Source organism: Gobius niger (genome assembly GCF_951799975.1).
Source record: "Gobius niger genome assembly, chromosome: 10".
In the NCBI taxonomy this organism is placed as follows: Eukaryota; Metazoa; Chordata; class Actinopteri; order Gobiiformes; family Gobiidae; genus Gobius; species Gobius niger.
Genome location: NC_136861.1, coordinates 23,087,198 through 23,114,822, shown reverse-complemented (window position 1 = coordinate 23,114,822; position 27,625 = coordinate 23,087,198). Strand labels below are relative to the sequence as shown.

Below are 27,625 nucleotides of genomic sequence, written 5' to 3'. Positions count from 1 at the left end.
ACTTTTAGACAAAAGATTGAAAAGGGGGAAAAAAATATGATTCTGACCATTAGGAGATGGGTCCCTGCTAGGCAATGCATGAGGCTGCCCACTGCTTCTAATGTGTGTCCCCGGTGGTTTCGAAGCGTATGTGAAATGCAAAGGACAATTTTCTTTGCACAATTTACAGTGTGTAAGTTTTTTTATTAGCACTACTTAAACTATTGTTATATTGATTGATTCTGGTGTGTGCTATTTGTGCATATCATGTTTGATTTTGATGAAGTAATTACAGAAATGAGGGCACCTCAGTGTGTTCTTTTTAGAAGAAGCTACTCCTGGATACTCTGAGGCTTGTCTGTTCTTAATAATTAAACAAGGGCTTTACTACAAGCACACACTGTCCAGTGTTTGATAACTCTTAAATGTGGGTCTGCTGACAGATTAAGGCCAGAAGCCACACGTATACGTGCAATCTGAGAGAAATCCTGTGAATGCTGATATTGATACCAGTTCTATTTATTAAGCAGAACATTTGCTTGTTCTTTGCTTATGAGCTTCAATGATAAAATGTGCATGTTTCTACTTAAAACCACAGTCTTTTAGAAAACATCAAAGAAACTGCTTTGGGAGGTGTGTGTGCTTGTGTGTGTGCATATCTGCAAGCAGTGCCACTGCCATGAGAAGTCTGAATACAGCCTGGGATCAAAGACCTTTGTAAAGATGACAGATTGAAAAAAATGAGAGTTGCTCTCACCCAGAGGTTACAGAGTCTCTCCTCATTTCCACCACACTCTGAGTCACAGATTTATAATTAAACTTATGACACATGAGTAAACCTGAGAATGGATCTAAAGCCAAACATCAGTAAGATTTATACATAAATACACACATCTTGTCACTGCAAATCTTGTTTGCAAATTCCAACAGGAGTTGGAAGGAAAAACGTATGTGTGCAATGTTAATCTTAACAGTTGGTCTTTATACCCTGTCACATGATTTGTGGCTGAACCTATTTTTTCTCCACTTAATGCTTTATGTCAAAGTCTGGACAAAAGATGAATGCATCCTGGCAAATATTTACATGCTGCGCTTAGGCTGACGGAGCTGCGCTTAGGCTGACAAAGCTGCACTCACTGTGGACTGTGCCCGAGCATTATACTCGGCCTCCATCTTGGCCAGCCTCACATTGGTGTCCTCCAGCAGCTCCTGAATGTTCCTGGTGTGTTTCTTCTGTAATTCAAACTTCTCCTGCTCCATCTCTGTCACGGCTGCGTGGAGCTGCACAAACACAAACCACAGATCCGCTTCAATTACATGCTACATTTCACTCAGCTTGTTATGTTTTCCATTTCAAATCACAAACCAGACCATTTTCTTTCACACGGCAGAACAAAGACAGCGATCACACGGGAGGTGACCCCAATGAAATGAGAAGCGACATGAAAGAATTTCATTATCCACTCACTTAGTTAAAGCAATCCTCTCTTAAAATATGAAATTGCATAAACTCTTAAGTTTTTGCGTTGGAGCTAGTTCTGAGCAGCAGCTTGGATTGCTTGATCACAAAGGTGAAAGGAGCATGATTCTTTGCCTTATTTCATAACAGTAGCAATATTAAAATGCTAATCGAACTGAATTGTCCATCATGCTAACCCTGATCAGTGCCTACAGTGACATGGGTTGGCTGTCAGGGGGATGTGACAAGGTTCAGGACAGGTTGCAGAAAAGTATTTTGTCAAAAATTTTAGGCCCTCGTGAAACCAAATTAGTCGCTCAGGGAGCCAGTGCAAGACTGGAAGCATCCAAGACTTTATTCTTACCTTCTTCTCCCACTCATTTTTCAGAGAATCAGTGCTTTGATCTGCCATTTTCTTCAGCTCTGCAATTTGTTTCTCTCTGCTCTCAGTGATGACCTGGGACTCGAGCTGCACACTCTGAACTGTAGGGGAGAAAGCCGAACAGTTTCGACAGTAAATGCTTTAATTAAATCATGCTACACGACTGCACACAGCTGGAGGCCATCACTCCACACTGGAGTAGATGGGACGAGAAATTGTATCTTTTCAGTGCCTTTACACTGAGTGCTGGTGACACGAGTGTAAACATTCTTCCCTTTCACCCCCCAATTGTGTGACCTCTGACCTTTCCTCTCCAGCTTCAGGATCATTTCCTCAGATTGCTTCTGCTTGGCCCGGTACATACTCTTTAACTCCTCAATCTCGCCGTTTTTTCGGGTCAAAATCTGTGTTCAGATAAAGAGTGTCACAGGTGTGTTGTAATAATGTCTTGCATTCACTATTTACGTAGGAATAAATGTTTTTTTATTATCTTATATTTGTCATTGAATAATACAGTTTACAACAACAAATACTACAATAACACTATTTTATCTACCATATGAAAATGTAGTTCTTATTGTAAATAACAAGTGCATTCATCAGGTGTTAAACCTGCATTTTTCAAAAGGAGAAATGTGTGATGTGCTATGGTGAGGTGGAATGAGGTAAGGGTTTTTACTTGGTGATACCATCTGTGTGTAATTAGATAAATCAGGACACTGGGAGTTGGGGGTTTCGTACTCCACAGCAGCGTAACCCCTTTACTTGCAAGATAAAACAGACTATTAAAGCAAGATCCAGATTAATGTAACACACAGTGCTGGGTATAACTGTCGTCCTACATCAAGTAATCTAATCAAACTAAAATTTGTGACAGTTGCTTCTTTCAAAGAGAGGGTATATTGACATTAGCAGTATATAAGGAGAACGCTGTTGTGATAATGATGTTTTATTATGCACAATTACTCAAAATTATACATGGTCTAATACAGTCAATATATGATTCACTGCAGCCTAAAATTATTTTTTTATGCGACAGCCCCAAAAACCAGAAGAAAAAACAGAAACCACTTTTGCTGTTCCTACCTTCTCAACATCTCTGTCATGCCTCTGCTGCATCTTCAGATTCTCTTCCTGATGCTTGGCCTCAAGGACTTTAATCTTCATCTCGGTCTAAAAATAAATACATAATTCATTTTAAAAACATTCTTTTTCGAGTGATATAATAATAAATCAAAATTTCCCCCTCATGAAGCTCATAACTTCAGGACATACATAGACCAAATGTAAAAACCAAAAAAAGTAATTTATTTAATTCATGTGAAAGGAGTATACTTTTAGTTGAGCGTATATAACCTTTTAGGCTAAATACGACTCGTTCTATGAGTGATGAGCATGGCGCCTAACGCCTTTACTTTCCACTACAGAGGCTTTTATAATGTCCTGGATCAATTGTTTTTAGAGTTTCTGGTATGTTTTCACAGCAAACGGACCTTTTAACCAGATCGCCTATAAAACAATGATCCTGGAGCGTTGTAGAGGCCACCGTGATTGAAAATAAGGCATCATGCTCAACACTTTTTGTGACACTGGGTCACAAAAAGGTCAATTATGCACAATCTCACGTTTTTGTTTTGTTTTTCGTTTTGTTATAAGAAAAACCAACATACTTTGATTTCAACAGATGTATAAAATGGGATTTTTCAAATTGGCATTTATCATATTTTCGGTAAACTGCAGTGATTCAAACATTTATAAAAGAAACCCTTAGACTTGAGTCGAGTTAATTTGTCGAGTTGCCAAGTACAACCTCAGCTGGTGAACTGAGCTTTAGACACTTGGATATCTTTTAGGCTCAGAAAAACAAAAGTTGGATGACAAAAATAGTAACTTTTTAGATCATCTCCACTGCCGAAAGACTCCTGCCTAAGGTTATGCCAAAATATGTGTGCACCATCAAAGTGTTGTGAGTGTTTTTGAAGCAGTCCTCTCTAGTTTCTCGCCTGTGGGTGGTGCAACAATAACAGCAGCATATGGCTATTCTCTCTCAGCTAGTGGAGCAACATTACCCAACTGAAAAATATATGGTTTATAGCATTTTTGTTTTTTAATCATTTTTGCAGAAATTCCAGTTTATTTCAGGTTTTTCTTTGAAGTAAAAAAAAAAAAAAAAGAAATAGCACACATGCAATACGCCTGAGCACAAAGAGTGGCCTTGTATGAGAGCGCCTGGTCAGTAGCTTTGATGCTCATGTTAGTCACTGTCTGCTCTGGTGTGATAATCAACCTCGGAGCTTTTTGAATGTAGAATTTACGTGTGGAAATGTCGCCGGCAACAACATCCCGTGGTAAACACATCAATGCCATTACCTCCCATGACCCGGAGTCAATACAACAACATCAAGCAACCAGTTCAAAATGAAAGGAAACATTAGCAAAAACACTCACACAACATTATTTGATTAGCAGATTCATAACTTTAACTACCACATTTTACAGACTATAAGTCGCACTTTTTGTCATAGTTTGGCTTGGAGTATCGACTTATACTCAGGTGTGATTTACACTATAATCCCACAATGACTGTTATTTTCACACTGACAGCCATTAGAGGGCGCTCTAGGCTTGTGTATCAGTATCTGCTACTCCTGTCCGACTGAAGATTTAAAAGCCGGTAATCGAGCAGCAGAAAGAAAGTTTGGAGTGAGCGAGAAACTTGTAAGAGACTGGCGAAAAGCAGAGGTTACTCTTACTGCAACAAAGAACACAAAAAAAGCTAGATGGCCACAGCGAGGGGAACGAGTTCACAAATGGGTGCTTGAACAACGTGCTGCCGGGAGAGGCTTGTCAACGGTGCAGTTACGCCTCCATGCCCAGGTAGTTGCCAAGGCTGGTGCAACTTATACTCCGGAGCGACTTATATGTGTGTTTTTTTTCTTCATTTTGCATTTTTTGGCTGTGCAGCTTATACTCCAGATCGATTTATATGTATTTGTTTTCCCTTCATTTTGCATTTTTTGGCCGGTGCGACTTATAGTCCGGAAAATACTGTATTCTTACGTTTTTTGTAATTCCAAAGCTGTTGAAAGGTGGGTTTCATGTAACACTCAAAGTATGAGCAAAACTGTTAGAGAATTACTGTGGAATATCTACTAAGTGATCAACCAGTTAAAAGTGAATTACTCGATTGCAACTCTTAATAACACTTATTTATACTATTTTTTTCTATTTAAGGTAATATCTGATGTGTAATTTAACACGCGTTACAACATTTATACACCATCACTGATAATGCCACTGTGTGTCTTTCATTTGTGCCTTTCTTGTGTATGTCTTCTGCTATTGAGGGAACCACCAGAGACCTCTCTCAGGGGAAGAAAAGAGCAACATAAAGTAAAGCAAATGACAGAAAGAAATGGCAGTGATTGAAAAGTAGAGGATTGCAATCCCTCCTGCCCCCTCTGCCACCCAAAACATAAAAAATTAAAAAGATAGAAAGAAAAAAAAAGGAAAAAAAAAACAGCACATGTGGGGGTGTCACTTTCACATCTGCTCTTCAAATGCTCTTTGGAGAAAGTTTGTCAAACTAGCAGGGGCGTTTGAAACTTGTTTATAAAGGCATCGGTGATGGGAGAGGGAGGAGGGAACGTCGTACACCTAAGGCTTCAGACATGTCTTCAATCAGCGCGACTGGGTGGCATCCCTTTCTTCTCCTTTCCATGCCTTCTGAGTTGTACCGCGTGCTGTAAGATGCCATGTTTTTTGACACTTCGCTCTTGAAAGGATAAAAGGAGTAGGAGAGGGGAAAAGGAAGAGGATTGCAAAGAGAAGAAGAGTTTTTTTCTTTTTCTTTTTGGCTTGCGAAAAACCGGCGCAGGGTCAAGGCCTGTCTTCCTCAAGGGGACGTGCTCGCAAATCGTCTGCTAACTGTTTGGGCGGGCACAAAGCAAGGTTGTCGTTTGTGCTTCTCCTTGGTCTTGCGCGAGATGTACGATGTCCTGGTACAGCTTTCATCCTCTGTAAACATAGATGCGCTGGGATAGTCAGAAAGCAGTCTGCCACTATCTTCTAAAGAACAGACAGATGCCATTTCAACACTCGAGAGGAGAAGTTAATTTACTGTCTCTTTATCCAGATAGAAGGATAAAAACTTCAGACGCTTAGCCGCGAGTTAGCATCTAGCATGAAGCAACAGCTTTGCTTCACATCGCATTCTCTGTGGTTATGTGTGTGTTTGATACAAGTAACTAACGCATTGTGCCATTTTGTAAAATTTGACTGTTGTATTTTGTAAAGAAACAATCAAAGTCCTATGAAAAAAAATCTGATTTCTTTCCTATTATAGACAAAAATTTACCTTTTAAATAAACCTCAACTAAACACATGCTTTCAGTTCAGTGTCATTTAGCTCAAAAAGGTTTCCACTTTCTGAACTGCTTCACCAGATCTAGCCAAAAGTTTAACAAACATACAAAAAATAACATAACAAAACATTTTTCTTCATATAACATACACAATTTCTTAAAGCTATATATAAGAGAAAAAAACATATGAACGACTCCATCATTAAGGAACAGTGCTGGTCTCTTGAGGATGTCACTCTCCTGACGCATCATGAAAGTCTGTTCGGCTTTATAGAACTGAGGCTCACTTGCTTGCTCTTTTTTGGCTTTGAAAAACGATCAGATAAGACTAGGCCATGGCCCTCTAAATCACAAGCCGACCCACAAGCCTTTTCCCAGAAGATCTGCGGATGAGAGCGACCGGATCATTACTGCAGTGGATAAGGGAAGGGGTCTTAGCTCCAGTTCGTGTCTCGTGACCGTGAGGATGTGAAAGCCTGACACGAGCAAACCCATCTAACTCCACGGTGTCCAAGGCTAACCGTTCTAATGGGGTGTAGTAAAGACGGCATGTACTACACAAAGCCTTGAACCTCTAGGACGTGTAAGTTAATCGATACTTGAAAACCCAGGTCTTAAAGGGATATTTCAGGATTTTTGACATAGGGCCTCATTTCCTAGTTATCCAGAGTGTTGCTGATTTCTGGACATATTTTTTTGGTAATTTATGCAGTTCTTATATTTGAAGAGTTTCGTGGCGCTAGGCTAGTGCAAGGCTAGCACATTTCTACGATATCAGCTAGCCTGCATTAAAAACAGTCTGACCCGCTCCACAGTGCACCTGAGGCAAATCACTTATAACGTCAGACTAACAATATAAATGTCTGTGTCGATAGAGTAATTTTGACCATTTTGCATTTATTTATTTGCATTTATTTGAGCGACATCAGCTTCGTGGTTGTATAAGCTATGCAGCGGCGGAGTGATCTGCTATAAAATAGTCCTTCAAAATGCGATCATTCATGTGATGCAAGGTCAGTTATATTCCAAAGATTATTCCACCTACACAAACATTTATATCGTTGTTGCTGATACCATAGAAATGTGCTAGCCTAGCACAAGCCTAGCGCCACGTAACTCTTCAAATATAAGAACTGCATGAAGAACAAAAAAAAATATCTCCAGAAATCAGCAACACTCTGGATAACTAAGAAATGAGGCCCATGTCAACAATCCTGAAAAATCCCTTTAAGTTGAATTGAATTTAAAAATTAGACTGAAGTATAATACTTCTAAATGAATTCATTTCTCACTATACAGCATTCTGATTTGTCTGGATAGTTAGAGTTTGGCTATTATTTTCATAACATACAGGTACAGTACAGCCTTTGCACAGATATTCTTTTAATTTTTCATTCTTTTCAGTACTAGTCTAAATTAGCAGCTGGCATAGCATAATGTTTTGCAAGTAAAGTTACTTCTACATCACTTCATCTGAGCAACAATGTACACAAATCCAGATTACTTTTGATCTGAAAATGTATGCGTTTTATGGCAGGATGTCATTTAAGAATACAACTAGCTTACAGATAGCAGATAAATGTTTCAAGCGGTCTGTTGGTTTCCATCTGACTCTTTGGTTGAACTGTATTTGGATTTCTAAACAAACTCCTGTTCTCTAAATGCTTGTGTGCTTATGGATTAGCAAGGATAATGCCCATGCTTTCAAACTTCCCTACAGGGACAATAATGTACACCCAAACCTTATGTCAAACATCTCCATAAATCACTCATAAGCACAGTCAAAGCTTAATGACTCAAAACTATGGAAGCTTGCAGACATGTTACTCAGCTCCAACTCACTATACCAAAAGCACAGTCAGTCAGCGTTCTCATGATCACAGATTATGTGCTCTTTGTAAATGCAGAGACTTAATTAACCACATGTTACTATGCTAACTTTGTGTTTCGATTATTTTTAGCCCTGAAAGATTAAATGAAAGTGACGTCAGTGACTATTCAGAGTGAACTGCCATGCAATAACAAGGGAGGCCATGGTTCCTGGAGGTGCAATAGAAGACTTTAATGTGGCCATTGCGGATAACATGGCTAAAGGGGATTTGTGTCTCAGGTCAGTGTGGAAGGAAACGTGTGTGTGGTCACAGCTGTATCCTGTGAAGTCAAGGACAGCGCAAATCCATTTAAGCCAGTTTTAATTGCTAATAGTGACATATGATACAAATGCAAAATGAAATCATAAAGCCTGTAGTTGAAGTGGCTTAGTGGAATTAATTCATTATTTAAACAGTCCATAGCGCATTAAAATCTCAGGATGTAAACATTTGACCAGAGTAGACTTCTGTGTTTATAACCGTTTTAGTCTTGAAACTAAAGACTAAAGGCCATTGGCACCACCAATTGTTGACCACAAACCACTCACTTACTCACTCACTCACACACTGCATTCATACAGGCGGTATGTGAAGTGTCTTGTCCAAGCACACAACAAAATGTTTTGTCTATACTAACCATACTCTTCCTAAGCACATTTTATCGGGAAATTTACAAAAGATCAAAATAAAGTTGGCATCAGGTTGAGCATGGGCTCTCTTGAGACAGATCCCATTTATATTCTCATCACACACAGCTGTATGGAGCCAATCAGCCAGTCTAAGGTAGGATCAAACAGAATGGGACGCAGCTTTAATGTTTTCGTATTGGTTCTGCTCGCTCCAATCTAGCAGGCAGGTATTGAGTCCGTCTGCTGTTGTATGTGTGGCCACATTATGGCAGGTCAATAAGCAAAAGTATTTTGGTCAATGGCTATTATACTTTTACTTTCTGAGCCCTGTCTTCCTCTATTCTTTGCCCTTTGCAGCTGTCCAACTATAGAGCAGACATGAAAAGCCACGGATATTATAGCAAAGTCATGCTCAGTTTTATATTTAACATTGCGAGTGAAGGTGGATAATGGCAGTGAAGGGAGCGAGAACTTGTTGGGATGAGGTGGGGTGGTGCAGAGGAGACTTCAAAGCATGCTTTCAAAATAGGATTTTCTGCTTAAATCCACATAAGGAAAAAAACTGTCATCACTGCGAGTCAGCATTATTTTTGTCTTATGAGAGGAATGCTCGCCTCGGCCATTTGAACAACACACCTGACATGTACATGACTATATGTGCCTGTTTAGAAGGTCAGATGCCACAAAGAAGTCAAGGGGGCTTTACCTATAGATGAGATAAGTTATGGTATGCTGCGGCAAAGGAACACAGAGGGCACTATGTGGACTATGTCTAGCCTGTATAGTCTTAAGCCGCAAGAGATCACAAGTCTGTGTGTTATTTATTAGCCAGGGTCAGGATGTTACTGTATATACACCAGTGTTAGATTAATATGTGAAGGATTTACTAAAGGCACTAAAAGTACTCAATTTGATATATTGACATACCTCTTTGTTAAGTTCAAGTAGGGGATTGTGGCCATCAGGAAATGAACCGTTTCCTCCAAAGCTTGATTTCATAATCTGCAATATAACAAAGTATTGACTATGAGAGTAAAATTGTAACCAAGTGTTAGATTATTTAGATACCACAAACAATGACAAACAAGAGAACTCTCTCTTGGACAGATTTAGATTTGATTAAGGAAAAAGTGATTTTTCATCCATTATTACATTTGGATTAGAGTACATTTTGAAAGATTTAAAACCATAAACACAAACAAAATTATTCATAATTGTTTGTTTTCCTCATGTAGTCTATAGTAACAACAGTATACATGAGTAAAACAAATAATTATGAATAATTGAATATATCATTTTTTGGAGTCAAAAGGCGACGCATAACAGATTTTAGTTAAGGGACAACTTACGGGGGACAAGGTAATAGGCTTCTCTCGCAAGTATCTGGGGTTTTCAATCTGTAAGAAAAAAATGTATAATGTTTAAATGATAAGACTTTGCCAATGTAGAGAACAAAATCCAAGCTTTGCATTGTAGCTTGTCTCTTCCATTCAAAAAATAAACATTGAACCACTACAAGAATTTGTGCGTGGCCTGTTATTTTCGTCTGTACTTCTGTTGTGGTGAGCAGACTACCATTCTGTAAGCTGTCCTTACTCCTGTTACTACTAAGTAGAGACAAAGACTGAAGTGGTTATTGTTCTTTTACACATAAACTACTCAAAGAAAAGCATACAGCTCCCAACTCATTATCTGACATAAATTTTGACCCCATTACATTGTAGTGAACTCGTAACTCGCAGCATTCCTCTAGCTCATGCACTAAGGCTGTCAGGAGGGGCTGCTAACTAGCGCCAAGATCGCAGCCGTTCAAAGCTATAGAGTTGACTTTGGAGATGACAGCAATGACACCCAGTAAACAGATGTGCGGCTAATCTCTTCCCAACATGAGGATGAAGTGGAAGAGCAGGAGGGGAAATAAAAAGAGTAAGGCAGGAGGGTGATGTGGGACCTATTCAGCACAAAGGAAAGGCAGATTAAATGTAGTGAAGTGGCACAACCCACGCAAGCTAATCCAAAATGAATGGGAGATGAGAGGAGGACCTGAAAGAACCCCAGCGCGAGGGACTAATATAGTTACTGCTACTGTACATGTGTAGAAGTCACAGTGTCCTGCTTGGGGGAAGAGTGGTGACAGGTGAGGCAGATGAAAGAAGAGCCAAGGCTCACAGCTAAGCCAGCGTGACACAGGGAAAAAAACGTGTCACAAACTAAAAAAAAGGGAAAAAAAGAAAAGAAAAATGGGATGCTGAAAATCCTCAACACAATCGAGTTTCTGTGCTATCATTTTGGCTACAGAATCCTTATAGACGCAAGCATCAACAACATCATCTGTGAGGAATGACAGCACGAAGCAAATTGTCATTTAATTTAATTCTATGTAAACCAGACCATATCAAAATATGTAATTTAGCCAAGTTAAATACAATGATCACTTTAGAAATGCCCCAAACTCTTCATAACAGTGCGGCTGATACGGCAAGCTGCTTCAACATTTAACATCTAAGTTGTTTGCTATTTAAAAAAAAAATAATACATTTGAACATGGACTTAAAAGAAATACAACACAGAAAACAAGCCTGCATCCCTATTTATTTAAGTAAGTAAGTAAGTAAGTAAGTGTTTTATTGTCATTGTACAAGCGTACAACGAAAAAAGTGTTCAGGTGTCAGTCCTGAGCTGCACTCCACTGTTCGTCAACCTGACCCGCATGACCTTGGAGGACGGAGAAACTGTAGCTGCCCTCTGTCTCCTCTGATCATCTGAAACGGTGCACCGCCTCCTGGGCTTGTCCCCGTCTCAGAGCGTGGTGTCCTGCACTGGTCAGCTTCACCTCCTCCTTCCTCCTCCTCCTGCACAGCTCAATCCGCAGTCTTTCACCATCTCCTCGTTTATCCCTTTTTTTGTTTCCTGTAGCTCCTCTTGTGACGCCTCCTCTGTGCTTTTGAAGACTCTGCAACGTTTGTTCCTTCTCAGTCTTTTGCTAGAAAAAGACGCTGGATGTTTTAACAGTGTGGAAATGCGGTGATGCACAGTGCAAAACAAACAAGAGCATGAAATTGGAGATGAACATGGACTCTGGAAATGCACCTGAAACACGTGCCCCCCCCTTGACACTGTCCACTGTAAAAAAAAAAAAAAAAAAAAAAAAAAAACACATACAAGGTGTACAACTTGTGTCACATAAACACAAAGTGGGCCTGTGATTGATGACTACTATGGTTTTACTGTGAGCCGTCAGCACAACAACTGTGGGCCATGTGGCAATCAAAATCTGTAACATACAGAGAAGTGAAGTTTGTTTTTCTTCCTTTCTTCCGCAACTGGCAAGAGACTAAATGCTACAGATCACTGGTATTACGCACACCTCCCATTAGAGATACATGTAAAATACAAACACATGCTGCCCCAGATGTTGCTTTGGAAGGGACCACTTTCAATCCCCTTACAGTGACAAAGTTAATAGGTTTAAATGTTTCTGAATAAACCAATATGGATTCTTCAAAATTTCACAAGATCATTTGAATGAGTATCTCCAAAAAAAAACCTTGTGTAAGCTTGTTTTGTGTATTTTGGTGGGAGAAGGAACATCAGGTGCAGGCTGCAGAGAGAGTTGCCAAGCAGTGCGCCTTATCAGCGTCTCAACAGAAGACTGAGGAGAGAAGGGCTGTGTGCCGCTACACGTCTGCTGATAGGCACCTGAGATTACCTGGGCAATACAGGCAAAAGAAAAGCAGAAGGCTGGACAAAGAAAGGGGCAAGGGGAATATACGGTTGTAGACTGCATTACGGTACTAGACAAAGACGGTCCACAGTGGTCCACAAATCTAAACACAGAAAAAAAAAACTATCCTTCAAACGGATATTCTAAGCAAACACAGGGACTATAAAAGTCCAAGAACTAGTGTTGGATTAAAATGTCAGCCAAGATTTTTTTTTTGTTAATTCTTTAAAGAGTTACTTAAAGCTAGTTTTAGTCTATATTAGTCTTTGTCTCTTCAAGCTCTCCATTAATGGAAAAATTAAAGCTACAAAAAACTACAAATTAACTGTTGCAAGTCTGTGTGATGGTTAAATGAGTCACGAGGATAGCGAGTTCTTGAAGTCACGAGTACCACAACAACAAAAAAGGTACAACACCGTTGTTACACAACAGCTCAGTATTGTTCTAAGTCACAAGTCAAGATAAAATATAGTGTGACATTTGGCAAGATTATTATTGCATGTAGTGCCTGATACAGAAGTCTGCAATCGATATTAAATTATTTGCTGATTCGCCAATTGAAAATATGTAAAATACACAAGCTGCTACAAAGAAAGAGCTTAATAGCAATTTGAACTGAGGATTAAATCCAAATATTGAATACATGAATACATTGAGTACATGAATAAACTACTCTTCGTTCATTGCAAGCACCAAAAGAGAGCTTTTTTGCATGATACTGTATATTGCATTTGTGATTTAAATCAGAGTTAGTCATATCGAGTGTCATTGATTGGTGTTACACCCAATGATCCGGCTCGACTCTGGCTAGTTCTAATAAAGCAGAATTTTGAGTGCCGCATCGGATTATAAGACCACTGCAAAGGAGGCAGTGGTTCACATCTGCCCATGTTCTTCAGACCACCAAGAGATTGCGCTATTCTCTATTAGGATGTCTTTATCTCAGGTGTGATCTGAGATCTTGAGATCATCCGCTCTACAATGATCTTATCAGACAGAATGACTATAATCCTAATACGAGTAGTAGTCAACGAAAGTAAAGCCAGTGATGGGCCATACAGGGGTTAATTACAAACATTATAAGGTTTTGCTTTACTCCTTAATGTTGGGAGGGTGAGTAGTGTAAAAAAGGATAGAGCCACTTCACTCAGAGACTGAATTTATCCATATGAAAGAAGCTGTGGCATGTTGCTGCCGACATGCGACTGTGAGGCTGGAGGCATGCTCCTGGACTCACCCCCAGGTTCCAGCTGTTGAGACGAGCCTCCAGGTCATTGTCAGTTGAGGACACATCCGCCACATCCACCTGACAAGATCACAGACATACAGGTATATAGAAATTCACAAACCAACAAGAAAAGTCAGAAGATTTGCTTTCCTTTTTGATGAGAAAAGTGGTGATATCAGTTTGACAGTTTAATTCTTCCCTTGGCCAAAAACAAAGGTGTATTTTTTTTAATATGTCATATACCAACCCAAGTGTGTAATGTGTACCTTTCCAAACAGTTTCAACCCTTTTTCTCACCAATCCTTGTGACATACACCACTCCAGTCCAGATTAGCAATTCCATAAAACAAACACATCCTTGTGCCTATTTAATATAAAATTACAACACTTAATTCTCTCAAGACCACTTTCTACAAGTAATGATTAAAGAAATAGATCACAGTGATGGAAGTGATATTGGTGATATTGTGGTTCTGTTTAATTAAGTTTCTTAATTCTTAAATTTTGCTGCTCATTTGGTTTAACCAGTTTAAATCAGAATGGCATTTTGCATTATACAGTAAAGAATTCAAGTTATGGTTAAGGTGCTTTATTTGTCATTACACAACAACTGTACAACAATATTTGTCACAGAGCCTGACTCACACAAACTGAAAGAATGTTCTATATCTAGAAATGTCAAGCATGCTGGTCGCACACTGTTCAAAGTAGCACGTACCGCTCCTTATCACACAAAGAACTGACCCTTATGTAAAACGTGATAAGTTCAAAGAATCTGATACTGCTTATGGCTCAGCTCAAGTTCTGCATGTGCAATAATCAACACAGCGTTTAAAGCTTGTTAAATTTCTATTTACAAATGGATCCCCTTGAGATGCAACATCTTGTTTGCAAGGGGGAACAAAAAATGAGATTAGTAACTTTTTGGGAAATCTGAAGGGGGATGTATCTCACCATTCCTGCACAATTTTTAGTTGGTTGTTTCAGAGGACTAGAGGCCACAGGTTGGGACAGACTCTTGTCATCGTAAAGCCTTCTCCTGCAGAAGATAAACAATATGCACATGTCACTTGTGGTAGCAAAAAAACAGTGATATGGATTCTTGGATGCAATAATATACTTAATATTATTCTTAGTCTTTCTGCAACTACCCCCAACATACTCATAGTGCAATGACTGAACTAGCATTCTCATTAAGAGCAGCCACTTGGGAAATGATGACCTGCTAATGCTAAATGAATGAAGATGTTAGAAAAGCTGAGAAGATGTAGGGCAAAAGGGAAGAAAAATATTAGCCTTGTCTAATTAAAACATCATACTGTATTCACTGTTATTGCTCATAATGCTACAGTATGATACACAATATTAGGGGTGTGGATATAATTTAGTACCGAGATAAGCAACACAAAGAACATTATTCCAAACATTTAAAAATGTGCCAACACTGCACAACATTGTAGGTGCTTATTCTCCAAAGAGACTACTACACACATGCACATTGCACACACCTGCCCTGCACATGTACATGCAGCCATGGAACTTCTATTTGGGGGCCAAGCTTTGCAATCGTTGGCCTCTAAAGTCAACAGGTGGATGAGGATAATTGAATCAGATGTGTCTGGAGTCTGAGGCCCAGAGATCAAAGCAAAGGGGGAAGTCAGGCCAGAACCAGCCACCCACACACACACAAACAGCAGAAATGAGAACTGTACTCTCAAAAGGAGCAGTTTGGCTGATTAAAGAAGCCCGGCACCCTTGCTCCAGTCTGACCTCCAGGTGTAGAGCTATTGGGCCAGACCTGAGCCTGAGGCGCCCTCAGGAAGGTTGTCTGATCTTGGGAATAAACAATCCTTGACCCCAGATCAGTCTGCACGCAACAGTGCCATAAATGACTTTGAGCATCTTAAGAAATGTGATGCAAAAGATAAACATTACATTATATAGAGCGCTGTATTTAAATATTGAATTAATTTTGTGAAAAAAAAAATAATGTTAGCGATAAGTAACAAGACAATAATTTGTATCTGTATTAACTAGATTACTCGTTAGATCACAGTTTAAATCAGGAACTGCTTCAGGATTCTGTAAAACTATTCTACATAACTCATTCTCACATGTCCCCTCTACTTGCAACAGCTATATGGCACTATCTTGTGGTGGAAGACAGAATAACCAGAACAAACCCTTGGACATTAGAACAAATGTAATATTGTCCATGAAACCAAAATTAAATCTGATCATCTTTTGATCGAGTGAGATCACAAGCTGCCACATCACAGGAAGGCCCCTCAGATAAGTTCCCATCATTTGATCTTATCTAAATGAGGGACACATAAAAGCGCTGGCTAATTTTCTCTATCAAGATTATAGTGTGTAATCTAAGCTTCTTTTATCTTTCCTATAATCCAAAACACATGCACTCTTAACAGTACTAAGCGCCCACCCTCTACTGGATAAAGATGTATGCATCTTTTAATTATATACTATGATGTCATGATTTAACGTCACAACATTATCATTATTGAATTAATGTTCGGCATTGTACTTTTAATACATTTCCTTGATGTCGGCGACCTTGAGTGCTTAGAAAGGCACCAAACAAATAAAATGTATTATTAGAATTATCAAAGGTTGACATGAAACTTTATAATCTTTGAAACTGAAATTTGTCTCATCATAAAAATGCATTGTATTGGAGTGTTCATGTGATCCCATGGAGGCACATGCTAAAACTGTGGTTATTAGAAAACATGATTTCAACAGAGGTTCCTCTTTTTCCTATATCATCTTGAAGCACATCTTTTTTGAAGTGAATGGATTGTTCAAACAGACTGATGCAAGGCCTAAGCAATAGCTTTCACTTTTTCTATTCACACAGGGCCGTGCAAGTAAATATGGCGGTCTGTGTCTGATTTTGATGTTTTCCTTGTTAATTAACAAAAAACACCTTAAGAGTGCCCCTCTGTGTTAAAGCTGTTAAATCATACACAATAGATTAGCCACGAACTTACATACAAATAACAATACCTGTGGCGGGGAGTCTGAGAGCCGTCATCCAGATGTATATGCCAGCTGTCATCACCAAAGGCTCCGAGCTCTCCAGTCACCCAGTCTGGCAGACCAGTTTGACTTTTGACACTCACTGGCTCATCAAAGTAAATGGACTAAAACAAACACAACCAGATAAAGTAGAATCACTCTTCTACTTCCAAACATCAAATTACAATTGCAGATAAACAAATATACACCGGTGTTCGTTGATTTTATTACCATGTAAGTGGGCAGTGTTTTGAGGGTGCCATGTTCTGGTTTGTGGGAGAAGGGTCCGTCCAGGACACCCCGTCTGAGCATCTGAAGTAGCAAACGTGCGTAGACATTTCTGTTCTTCCGACCCAACAGACCAGAACCACATGCACCTGGGTCACAAAGTTTTTTGATCCAAATGGCACAACGCTGACGCTCTGTGGTCCACAAATATGAGAAACGTTATCAAACCTCTTAGTTGACTCTAATAATCCCACAGATTAAGAATACAATCTAAATCAAAATGTACGGACTAGCACCAATTTACCTTTCTTGTCAGGGTGTTTGAGCACATAGGGCTTCATGTCCAGTAAACAGTGGTCAAACTCTGTATCCAGCCGTTCCCACGAGTCCTCGTGATTGCTCATTGTTATTTATGAGATAGTACAATCAATCAAACAAGAACTTAACAAAACTGAATTTGTATTGTGTGTCATGATAGCCACTGAATCGTAAATTTATGCATACACATCATAGCATAGCGGTGTTGCTACGAATAGCACAGAGGCTAACGCAACGGGTAACGTTAGCTCAAGTCTTTTTTTAATGAAACAGATCCAATTTGCACACTTTTAACTTTCTCCCTCACTAGACTGTGGTTATACAGTAAAGTAGATGCATGCTACGTTATACCGCGAATCGCATTAAAGCCAGTACCTCTTGTGATTTCGCCGCTAAAAAATGTTCAAAACTTTGGATACAACTCACTACGCCATATCCGTTTTCCGTAAGGACGCCGACAGCGTCTGCTGTTGTCATAGTTACCACACAAGCGCAGGGCATTTTCGCCTGATTTAACTTTCCCCTCCATACAGGTGTTGGTCCAGCTGACCCTTCTAAAATATGTATCTATGTAGAACCACTCGTATACTATTGTGTGACTTTTCTATTTGGATTGACAAGACCACATGTCTGCAAGGGCACTTCGTTTATAAGTCACTTAAAATGATAGTTTGTTGCGATGTTATGACATCAAGTTTTGCAGATATAGAATTAACCTCTTATCCCCTGTCTGAACCAAGTGCATTTTCTCCAGTTCAGCTTTACCCAAATCTAAAAGTTTACCTCGTGTTACTTCTGAACGGATCTTTTTCCTTGCGTTGTTGTCGCAACCTTTTTGACATTTCTTCTCATTATCTGTTAGCCTACTCGTCTTTTGTTGCTCGTTTGCTTTATTTGTTGCATATTCGTCGCTTTTTTTGTCACTTCTTTGTCACTTTATTGCTTTATCGTCACATTTTCGTTGCCTTGTCGTCTCTTTTGTGTTGCACGTTTTCATCCTTGTTCTCGGCTCATTTTCAGCACTTTTTCCCCACGAAGCTTTTAGATTTGGGTAAAGCCAAACTGGAGAAAACGTGCTCGGTTCAAGATTGGGTTACAAAAAAAAACAGTTTTCTACCATGTATTGTAATGCACCATGTTGACCACAAAGAGGAGCTCTTTGCTTGGTTCCAAAATGTTCTCCACACACCGGCTGCTGAGAAGTTGTGTTCAAGAGCCTTTTCGCAGCAATTCACCCAAAACGTCAGGTTTATCCCTGGCGGACTAAAACACACTCGCGTTTTGATGGAGCCATACGACTTTCGGATTGTACAATTATTCCGTTTAACTGTGAACTTATTCCACAACACGGCGCAGCATCGTAACCTCAAGTGACGTCACAGTGAATGAAAAAGAAGCGCTCAGCGAGGGCCAGGCACAAGGGGAGGTGTGCAGTCTGTCAGCAGCAGCATCTTCCTCCACGAGCCGAGGCGCGAGGATACCTCAAATCACACGGATATCATCAACTTGTGTACTTTTTTTTTTGGTTTCCCTATTATGGCCGACCATCTTTTACATTACAATGACTCTGCTAGTGTTGGGAACAGGTTCGCGCGTAAAGGTGCTTTGCGGCAGAAAAATGTCCATGAAGTAAAGAACCACAAATTTACTGCCAGATTTTTCAAACAGCCGACGTTTTGCAGCCACTGTACAGATTTCATATGGTAAGTGAACCTTCAACAGTGCTTTTGTTTTGTGCAAGAGCATCATTTAACCTTCTCAACTTACTTCGGTTTTGTACTTTTTTTTGCAGGGGATTTGGGAAACAAGGATTTCAATGTCAAGGTAAGGAAGTTCACGTTTAAGGAAAAGTGCATATGCTATGCCTACAATACTTGTGTTTGCGAAGAACACACAACATTTGCAAGTTTCTGAAATGTTACCATTTTAATTTCCACGTTTTACACTTTTTAAAAGTTACTTAAGACAACATGTTTGTGGAATTATTCTGCAAGTCAAACATCTGGCAAGCAAGCAAGCAAAGTAATTACATCTTGGCTGAATAACATATCTAGGAATTTCCCACTTTCCTCTCTGTGAATTGGTCTGACTGCTGGTGTCTGATCCTCTTGAAGGAGAAAGCATCTGGTCAGCATGTAGTCTGTGGGCATTGTTGCTGTGGAACCTTTGGCTATGGGTGTTTGCTGTAGAACCTGTTGGGGGTCTTTGTTGCACATAATTATCTTGTCCATTTGAAGCACCACCATAATTTTGAAGTTGGCCAAAGTAGTTCCCCTCGTAAAAATAAGGGTTTCTTGCAACTTCTTGTCTAAATCCATTTGCCTGAGGACCATAATGATATTTCCGGACAGTCGGTGGCCAATACAAACGGTTATGTGATGCATATGTGGCCCTCTGTGGGAATTTCCTGTTGTAGCGATACGAATACTGAGGCATAAACCAAAACATTGTGCGCCCATCGTGTCCGTGAGGCACTGAAGGCTTTACAGTGATTGGTCTTTGTAAATTCCGATCTGGTGAAACACTGAAATGGAACCGATCTTCATTTGGAGGATGCAGGTGAGATGACTCTGGAGACTCAAACGTTGGGTTAGATTCAAGGGGATCATCCTCGAACAATTCAGGCACATCCTCATCCAATTCTGGAAAGTCACTGTGGGTGTCAAGGTTCACAGATTCTTCTTTATGCCGATATACAAGCTCTGTGGAAAGTTTGCAGTCAATTACTCACTATTAAAAGAATGTAAACCACATTTGCTACTTACTGCTAGTTCCTTGTCCTATGTTGCTTGCAAGCAGCAAAAAACTGATCAAAGAAGCCCTGCAGAAACCAAACCAAACTGTAAGGCTGGGCAATATGACTCTGAATACCAAATAGTGATCCGATTCCTGTGACAATCTTCTTGTTTGGAAGCTGGAGTGATTGTCACAGGGTGGTTCAGTGCTTCTGTTTAATGCAGCTCAATGCTCAAATACAATTTTTCACATTCACTCCTATTGATTGATCTGTCCTGCTCAGAGTGAGTGACAGGAATATTTAATCAATTCATGTTGAAGTGTGAACTTCAGATGCTATTAATTCCCTATTCTAGGTAAAGCAATAAACATTACAATTATTTTTGTGATCTACACTCTAAGAAAGCTGGAGCCTGATTTGTAGATATAACCATTACACCGTTTTGTATGGCAGTATTTTGAATGGCCAAATGAAGTTTAATGCAATTACATATCCATCAAATCCATTCAGACTTTTTACTGATTTCTGTACATAACAGAACCGCACTTAAGGTTCAGGGAAACATGTAAAGTGCATTAAAAATAAACTCAAAAGGAAACAAAGTTATCACCGTTTGCAATTAATTTTTAGGGTTTTAACAGACGTATAGGACATGAATTCTCCATTGTTGAACAAAAAATAACATCAACTCATTGCTGGATTCTCCAAAATATCTCCCAGATCCTTTACCCTGAAAAACTAAATGGTGAAGGAATGCGTTCCCCTAAACAGTGGATCAAATTAAGCTCTGAACAACAGCCATCTGTTGTGCCTAAAGGCCTTATTCTATTTCATTCATTTATCATTTGAAAGTTCATCTAAAAATGAAGGAAAAAAATGCACATACTGCAAAAAGAGTCCAAGAGGAGCCATGCTGTATCCGATATACACCACCTGCCCAGTGCCTGTGTTTCAGCCGCCGTCTCTCTCTGGGCTTGTGTGATCGGCTGCAGCTGAGACCATCAGAGACTAAAGCACTCACAGGTGTGGCTCTGCACCATGTTCAGCTATGCAGTCCAAACATAGAGGGAACAAGTGCTGTTGTTGTTTACCAGAGGTGAGTAGCTAAGAAGTACATGTACTCGAGTTACGTTTTGAAGTAATTGTACTTCTTAGAGTAGTTTTACCCTATGGTACTTTTTACTTCTACTTGAGTACTATTATAATGAAGTATCTGTACTCTTACTTGAGTAAAACAAAATAGATACTTGTTCCACAGATGTAAGTCTTTGAGTGGCAAAATATGTGACAAATAAAATAGATGTAGTTTGTTTTTCATGCACGTTATTCTTCAGAAAAATATGCTTTTGTATATTTATCTGGCATTTCCTATGGAAATACAAGGATTTTCATCATGTCATGTTATTTATTTTATTTGTATTTTTTTATTTATTACTAATCATCACTACTAGTCGTAAATTCCGACTTTTACATTCTGTTAGTCAGTACTCACATTACTCAAATAGCATTTTCCCCAGGTACTCTTTTACTCTTATTATTTTTACTCCCCACTTTTTACTCCCTAAGTAAATATTTGAGTAAATATTTTAGCTACTCTAACTCTACCCACATCTGTTGTTTACTCACGCAATTTAGTAAATGGTTACAAACAGGCGTGTTGAGCTGCTTGTTAAAACCAGATTATTTTTTTCATATCAGTTCTATTTTTTTTATAGAACTAACTATTATTATTAATGTGTTCCCGTTGCCTCCCTAACATGCCGTGTGTCCTGAAACCAACACCGTCTCAACCAGCAACCCTTGTGTGACATTTAATACTGTAGCAGTGAAAGGAGAGACTGTCAACTCAACGGATGAAGGCCTGTGTTACAGACAGGCAAGGAAGACTTATTTTTTTTAGATAATTTTTAATTAGATGAAAAGAAGGACAAATATTGTTAAGTAACTTAAACTTTATATATGCAAAATTATTATCCTCAAGGGCCTTTGACCTTGGCATTTGACATATCCTTCAGAATAGCTCAAGATCTTGATCAGGGATTCCTGAAAGATTAGCCTACTGGGCATGTTAGTGGAACGCTAGACACGGGCCCTTTCCCAAACCGCTTTCCTCTTCCTTTTCCTAAACACTAAGGGTGCATCCGAGATCTAAGCCAAACCCAGTGTCCAAATTGTCTTGTCAGTGAGCCTAACACTCGAAATGCACGTTCCCAAAGAGGGAAATGTCTGACCAATCAGTTACTTCACAGCAGGTCAGAGGAGTTCTGTCTGAAACGGACCGCTCAGTGAGTCTGCATCGACGCTGCACTAAACAGGTGTGTCTTACACCAGAGAGCAGTCCCACGAACAACACGCACCAAACAACTTTATCATCATATTGACATTTATTGATGAAAAAGAAAGTGACAGTGAGACTTGATATGATTTTATTGGGAGAGGAAAAGTTCTCATTTGTGAGTTTGAAAAAGCTGAAGTGAGAGAGCGGTTCGGAAAGGTCCCTGCAGACTAAACAGGTGTGTGTAGCACAGGAGAGCAGCCCCACGTGCAACATACACCAAACTATTTCAGTTCCCCATTTATTTAGAAGCGTCAAAGCTTCACTTTTTTTTTTTGATATCTGTTAATGAAAAAGAAAGCGGCAATGAGAAGCTAAAATATAGAAATATGACAAATCTGAATGTGAGCTAATTATTTTCCAGTTAGAAGTAACATTAGGAATATGCCCTCACCAAGGAATTAGTGAATTAGTGGAAGTAGGTAGGAGATGGAAGGAGGAATTTGATTTGGAAAGGGCCAGGGAGAACATTCAGTCATGCCCCACCCAACTTGGGAATCAAACTCAGGACCTTCTTGGTGTGCCAGCCACTCACATCCGTCATGTTGCCTCTAAATTAAAAAAGTTGGATGTTTCACCCAACAGTTTTCCTTCTCAAATCCACATAATCCATGCAAATGTAAGATCGTTTTTTATGTGTGTCTCAGACGACAAGGAAATGCTGGATCCACTGCTGGATGTACTGTACTTTGTTTCTTGTTTTCAGCCGGTGTTGGTTTGAGTGGAAGGTGTCAGGCTGCAGGTTTCTGTTTCAAAGAGATTGTCCACACTGACACAGAACTGTGGCTAATTAACTCCACACCATGTTCTGAAGCTTACCTCCCAAAAGGAAGTGGGTTCAGGAAATATTCCTACCCCATGTTGTTCCGGTTACTCCATTAATGTCTCTGATACTGAAAATGCTAAAGGCTGTTCGGATCCATGTGTCTCTCAGATTCTTTCAGATTCAGTTTATTAAAACCACCTTGAAAAAATGTGCAAAGTGCAATGTCAACACATAAAGGAACACAACATAAAAACAAACGAACAAACAAATGCCTCATAAAAAGCTTAAGGGTAATACTGTACAATAAAAGTCCATACAAAAATCAAAGTGCTTTGTTTAAAGTAATCACGGCAAGTGGAAAGAAATTCCCCAAGCAAAACACTGTGTCCACCTTGCCTAACTATGATGTAGCAAGAGTGTGAGTGGGTGATTGGAAGGGCCAATGGCACAAATTGGCCATGTTTCCATCCTGGGCATTAAGGACAGCTGTGCGTAGTTTGTCAAGTAAAAAGCGAATGAATAATGATCCCTAGAGATCATTAAAGCAGTACTAAGTAACTCTTCCCCCTAGAGGCCATAAGCGCAACTGCAGGTGTAGTAGCAAGTTACGATTTTTTAACTTATTAATTGTCTTGGAGAGTAAATACTACGCTGACAGGAAAGGCGAAGGGAGAGAGGGATATTGTACATCCAATTATACAATGGAAATATTTTTTTTCACTCAAACTTGGCTGTAAATACTGTTTAAAGTGACGTTAGCCCGCAGTTAGCTTTGCCCGTTAGCATGTTAGCTTCTTCTTCGTGATTCCATTAGTGTGTATTGCTTTCTCCGCACCGGTGGCAGTCAAGTTGCAAACATGGTTTTCTGGCCAGAGACACCAGGGGGAGATGAAAGACCCTCCAATCATCCCATAAACACTTGTATTACCCCCACAGGGACTACGAAAAGGAATTATTAAGGTAAACACGTTACTTAGTACTGCTTTAATAAAAACTCAACTAAAGATACACTTAAATTCTTGAAGAATGAAGATGCTCAAAGGATGTAGAGAAGTAAGAGTTGTCCTTGAATTTGTGGGACAGTGATGACCATATTAGGTGTAGGGTATAAAGTGTACTTTATTGTCCTCGTAGGGATTTGTCCTCTGCATTTGACCCATCCTTTGATGTCGCTGAAGAAATCAGGCACATCCTCATTCAGTTCTGGCCTGTCACTGTAGGTGTCAAGTAGATTATTCTTTATAACAATATACAGTCTGTGCAAAGTTTACCTTCAATTACTCCCTATTAAAAATATATAAACGGTCACATTTGCTACTTAAAGCAGTAGCAAATGCGCCCGCTCACCCATCTCCAGATGTTGAGCCAGGCTGATGGTCAGAATCACCTGGCAGGAGGGAGGATTAACCTATTGTGCATGTTTTTGTTTGATTGGGGAAGAAAGAAACAAACTCCATAAACACAGAAAGGCACGGTCTGGGAAGCCGCGAGGCGAGGGCTAACCGCTCAGTCGCTGTGCCGCATTAAAGATGATACTTTATTACATAATGATATGTTGATTAGGGACACTTTTGAGTTATGACAGAATGCATTGCTTCTGGTTGGTTGTGCTGAAGTAAAAACACAGATTTTTCGTATTAGAAAAGCAAGTTGAAGATACTGTAAGTCATTTTGTTTTAATAAAGTGCAGCCTCTTCACCATTCCCACTGCTGATATCACATATGACAATTGAAAGCTCCCTAAGGCTCCCCCATCCAGATAGCAGCTTTATCTCTTTTTTTATTTTTTTCGAATTCCTGTGTGATCTCTCCACCTCCACGACACAATAGAGAGCAGCTAAAAGTAGTGCCTCGCTCCCGGAAACGTCTTTATTACCTAAGTGGCTGTGTGGGTGGAGAAGGGAGCTGTATACCAAGGTGACAAGTCCATAAAGAAAATGGTTCTCCTGGTCATCATGTAACATGACTGTACTGTCGGTAGAGTACTATGCCCCAGAACTGAGCGGTAAATATGGTTGATCAGTGCGTTGATAAGAGAAAAGGGGGAAACTTAGTACATATGAACATTTAGACAAATGTAAATGTAAAGATTATAGCTTTTCGCTCATTTTCATCCTGACTCCAGCTGGTGCCCAGAGTCAGAACTAAACACAGTGAGGTTGCATTCTAGTTTTATGTTGCTGTAATACAGTATATGGAACAACCTTTGTGAGATGTGTGATGTGTTTTTTTGTTTTTTTTAGCCAAATCCAGGCTAAAAAGGCTTCTGTTTAGTTGGGAATTTGACAACTGAAACTATTTTTACCTCCTCTGATTTTATTATACTGATTTGTATTTTAGTTTTGTATGTTTTTAACAGTATTTATGAATGCATTAGAGTTAGGGTCAATGTGTTCTGTAAGCACATTGCATTACTTTATGTACAAATTGTACTCAACATTTAAATGGTTTGGCTTGCTACTTTATTCTGTTTATATAGCACATACACCTGCACTATTGGGAACACAGTCAGAAGTCATCATCAATGGAAACATTTGACACCAATCCACTTTTTGGAGTAGCACTCAGAAATTGTTCAACCAGATGGCACACGTTCTCCTTTTCACTCACCCCCATGGACTTTCCTTATCACATCGGGGCATCTCATTGAGACTCGTGTGAAAGTGAAAGAGTGCATTCCAGCATCAAATCCCCCTCCTCCGCCTTTGAAGCCCAACGTCTGTGAGGATGACAGTGCCATCTGGAGAGCTGGAAGCCCACGGCCTGGTAGTAGCTCGTCTGGACACCCAAAGGTGTCTGGAGGGAGGGAGAGGGAGGGAGAAAGAGAGAGGAAAAGGTAAAAGAGTGATGCAAAGGTGACTAAGCTAAATCCACTCCAGAGAAGTTAAGTACAGGGATGACTGACACTGTCTTACACTGTCTGTCTTTGTGATCACTTTTACTGGTTCTCTTGCAACTCCTCAAACCTAATATGAAGGCAGTGAGATGTATGATGTGGACACACGGGGTCAAACCGGCCAAACTGTGAAAGGATTTGCCTGAACTGGGCCTTGACCTGAAAATGTAAGTAATGATAGGGCAGTGGTTGGTTCTCTTGAGCAAAAAACTTAAATCCGCCGACTGATTAACTCATAATCTCTCAATGTATCTGAGGTTGGCCTCTTGTGACTTCTGTATCAATCCTGTACCTATATCTGTCTAGATGTGTGTTCTTGTGTACCGCTGGTTGTTCTTGGGCTTCTTCTGGTGGTGCTTAGGGACCTATATGCTATATCAGTTTTCATCAGTAATGCGTTTAATGCACTATTGCAGGTTTAGATCTGGTTACCGCCCAGTGTACTCATGCTTCATTCTAAGTTTATAAGTTTTTATCCCAGTGTTAACACCCGCAGATTAGTTTGAATGTAGTTTTGATCTAGGCCTGGTGGTACTTGGGAAGCCAAATATTTCACAAGATGGCACTGGTTCTTTTAGACCTCAATAGTAGCGTTTTCTCATGGGTCTATTTCATAGACGCTATAGTTATTACGTATTATCAGAGAGAATTACTTAAAATGTAAGCACGTGTAAGCAATTTTTATATTTGTTATAATCACTTAAGGTCCTGCTGTCCTTCCTACTACATGTTATTTCTAAAACTGCAGGGCTATGCCTCCATACGACTGACTGGGTGTACGCTGTTGTGCCAGTCTCGGGGACATTTGCGTCCCCCTTTGGGCACCATCATGCGTGTGTCATTTCTCCTGATGAGAGCTGACACATGCCTTCCAACCAGACCATCTCGGCGCCCTAATAACTAACAGTGTAGGTGTTGAGCCGCTTCCTCCGCACGCAATGAAGCAATCAGCAGCCAATCAGAGAGCTTCGGCCATGCGTGGGTGGGAAACATTAGCCCTAATGGGGACCCCCAAACAATAAATACTGAAGACGAGATGCTGCGCCTACTGAAGGGTCTTTGCCTCTTTGCATAAAAACATGATTTACTTTCTGAAAAGTGTCCAAGCCATGTCTTTATAAGTGTTTGTAATCATGTTCTGTTAAGCTTCATGTGGGCGTGCTTTTACTGTACTGCCAAATTTATTAGGCAACAAAAATCTATTAAGCGAGCATCACAAGTCCGTTTTTTAATTAATCCAGATTTAATGAACATGCCCATTGATAGTTGCAACGGACAAAATGACAATAAGGTGACTAATAAAGATTGCATTCACAGTATTTAGCAATACCTCACTACTGTCCTGACTTTTTCCCCACTGTTGCTTCAAAGCTGGACATTTACATTGTGTTTGTCTGGTAACAGATATATATATATACGTTATACAATATAATAAATACAAGATAACAAGCTGAAGCTGTCCACCGATGCGTTTCCAGCTCAGTGCTCCTAACCACCACTATTCCCTTAAGACCCATTAGTCAAAACTTGCCCTAATCATTTGAGTATTGAGACCAACAAACCACAGCCCCTTTTACAAGCGTGAGAATTGAATTTGAAAAGTCCCACAACAGAATACTACAGCTGGAACATATCTTGCTCAATTTGAAAGCCTGCAATAACACCACTTT

General features: G+C 39.8%; 2 protein-coding genes across 3 annotated transcripts in view; one reads left to right on the top strand and one right to left on the bottom strand.

The window, feature by feature from the left end:
• Nucleotides 1–17,608, bottom strand: part of cep112 (centrosomal protein 112) — a gene marked incomplete at its 5' end in the record, with an annotated part of 92,733 nt that extends 75,125 nt beyond the window's left edge. The window contains 11 exons of one of the 2 annotated variants that reach the window (XM_079563936.1): nt 1,117–1,260; nt 1,803–1,921; nt 2,125–2,224; nt 2,907–2,993; nt 9,612–9,686; nt 10,034–10,081; nt 13,646–13,714; nt 14,591–14,675; nt 16,664–16,800; nt 16,907–17,097; nt 17,208–17,608. In XM_079563936.1, the coding sequence (XP_079420062.1) occupies nt 1,117–1,260; nt 1,803–1,921; nt 2,125–2,224; nt 2,907–2,993; nt 9,612–9,686; nt 10,034–10,081; nt 13,646–13,714; nt 14,591–14,675; nt 16,664–16,800; nt 16,907–17,097; nt 17,208–17,307 (1,155 nt within the window). The remainder of the gene's footprint in view (nt 1–1,116; nt 1,261–1,802; nt 1,922–2,124; nt 2,225–2,906; nt 2,994–9,611; nt 9,687–10,033; nt 10,082–13,645; nt 13,715–14,590; nt 14,676–16,663; nt 16,801–16,906; nt 17,098–17,207) is intronic. The other variant, XM_079563937.1, reaches the window with a different exon arrangement.
• A 1,022-nt stretch (nt 17,609–18,630) lies between these two features.
• prkcab (protein kinase C, alpha, b) overlaps nt 18,631–27,625 on the top strand; it is a 102,506-nt gene continuing 93,511 nt past the window's right edge. Inside the window, 2 exon segments of the mRNA XM_079563940.1 lie at nt 18,631–18,924; nt 19,014–19,045. Coding sequence (XP_079420066.1) covers nt 18,758–18,924; nt 19,014–19,045 — 199 coding nt within the window. The 5' untranslated portion in view covers nt 18,631–18,757.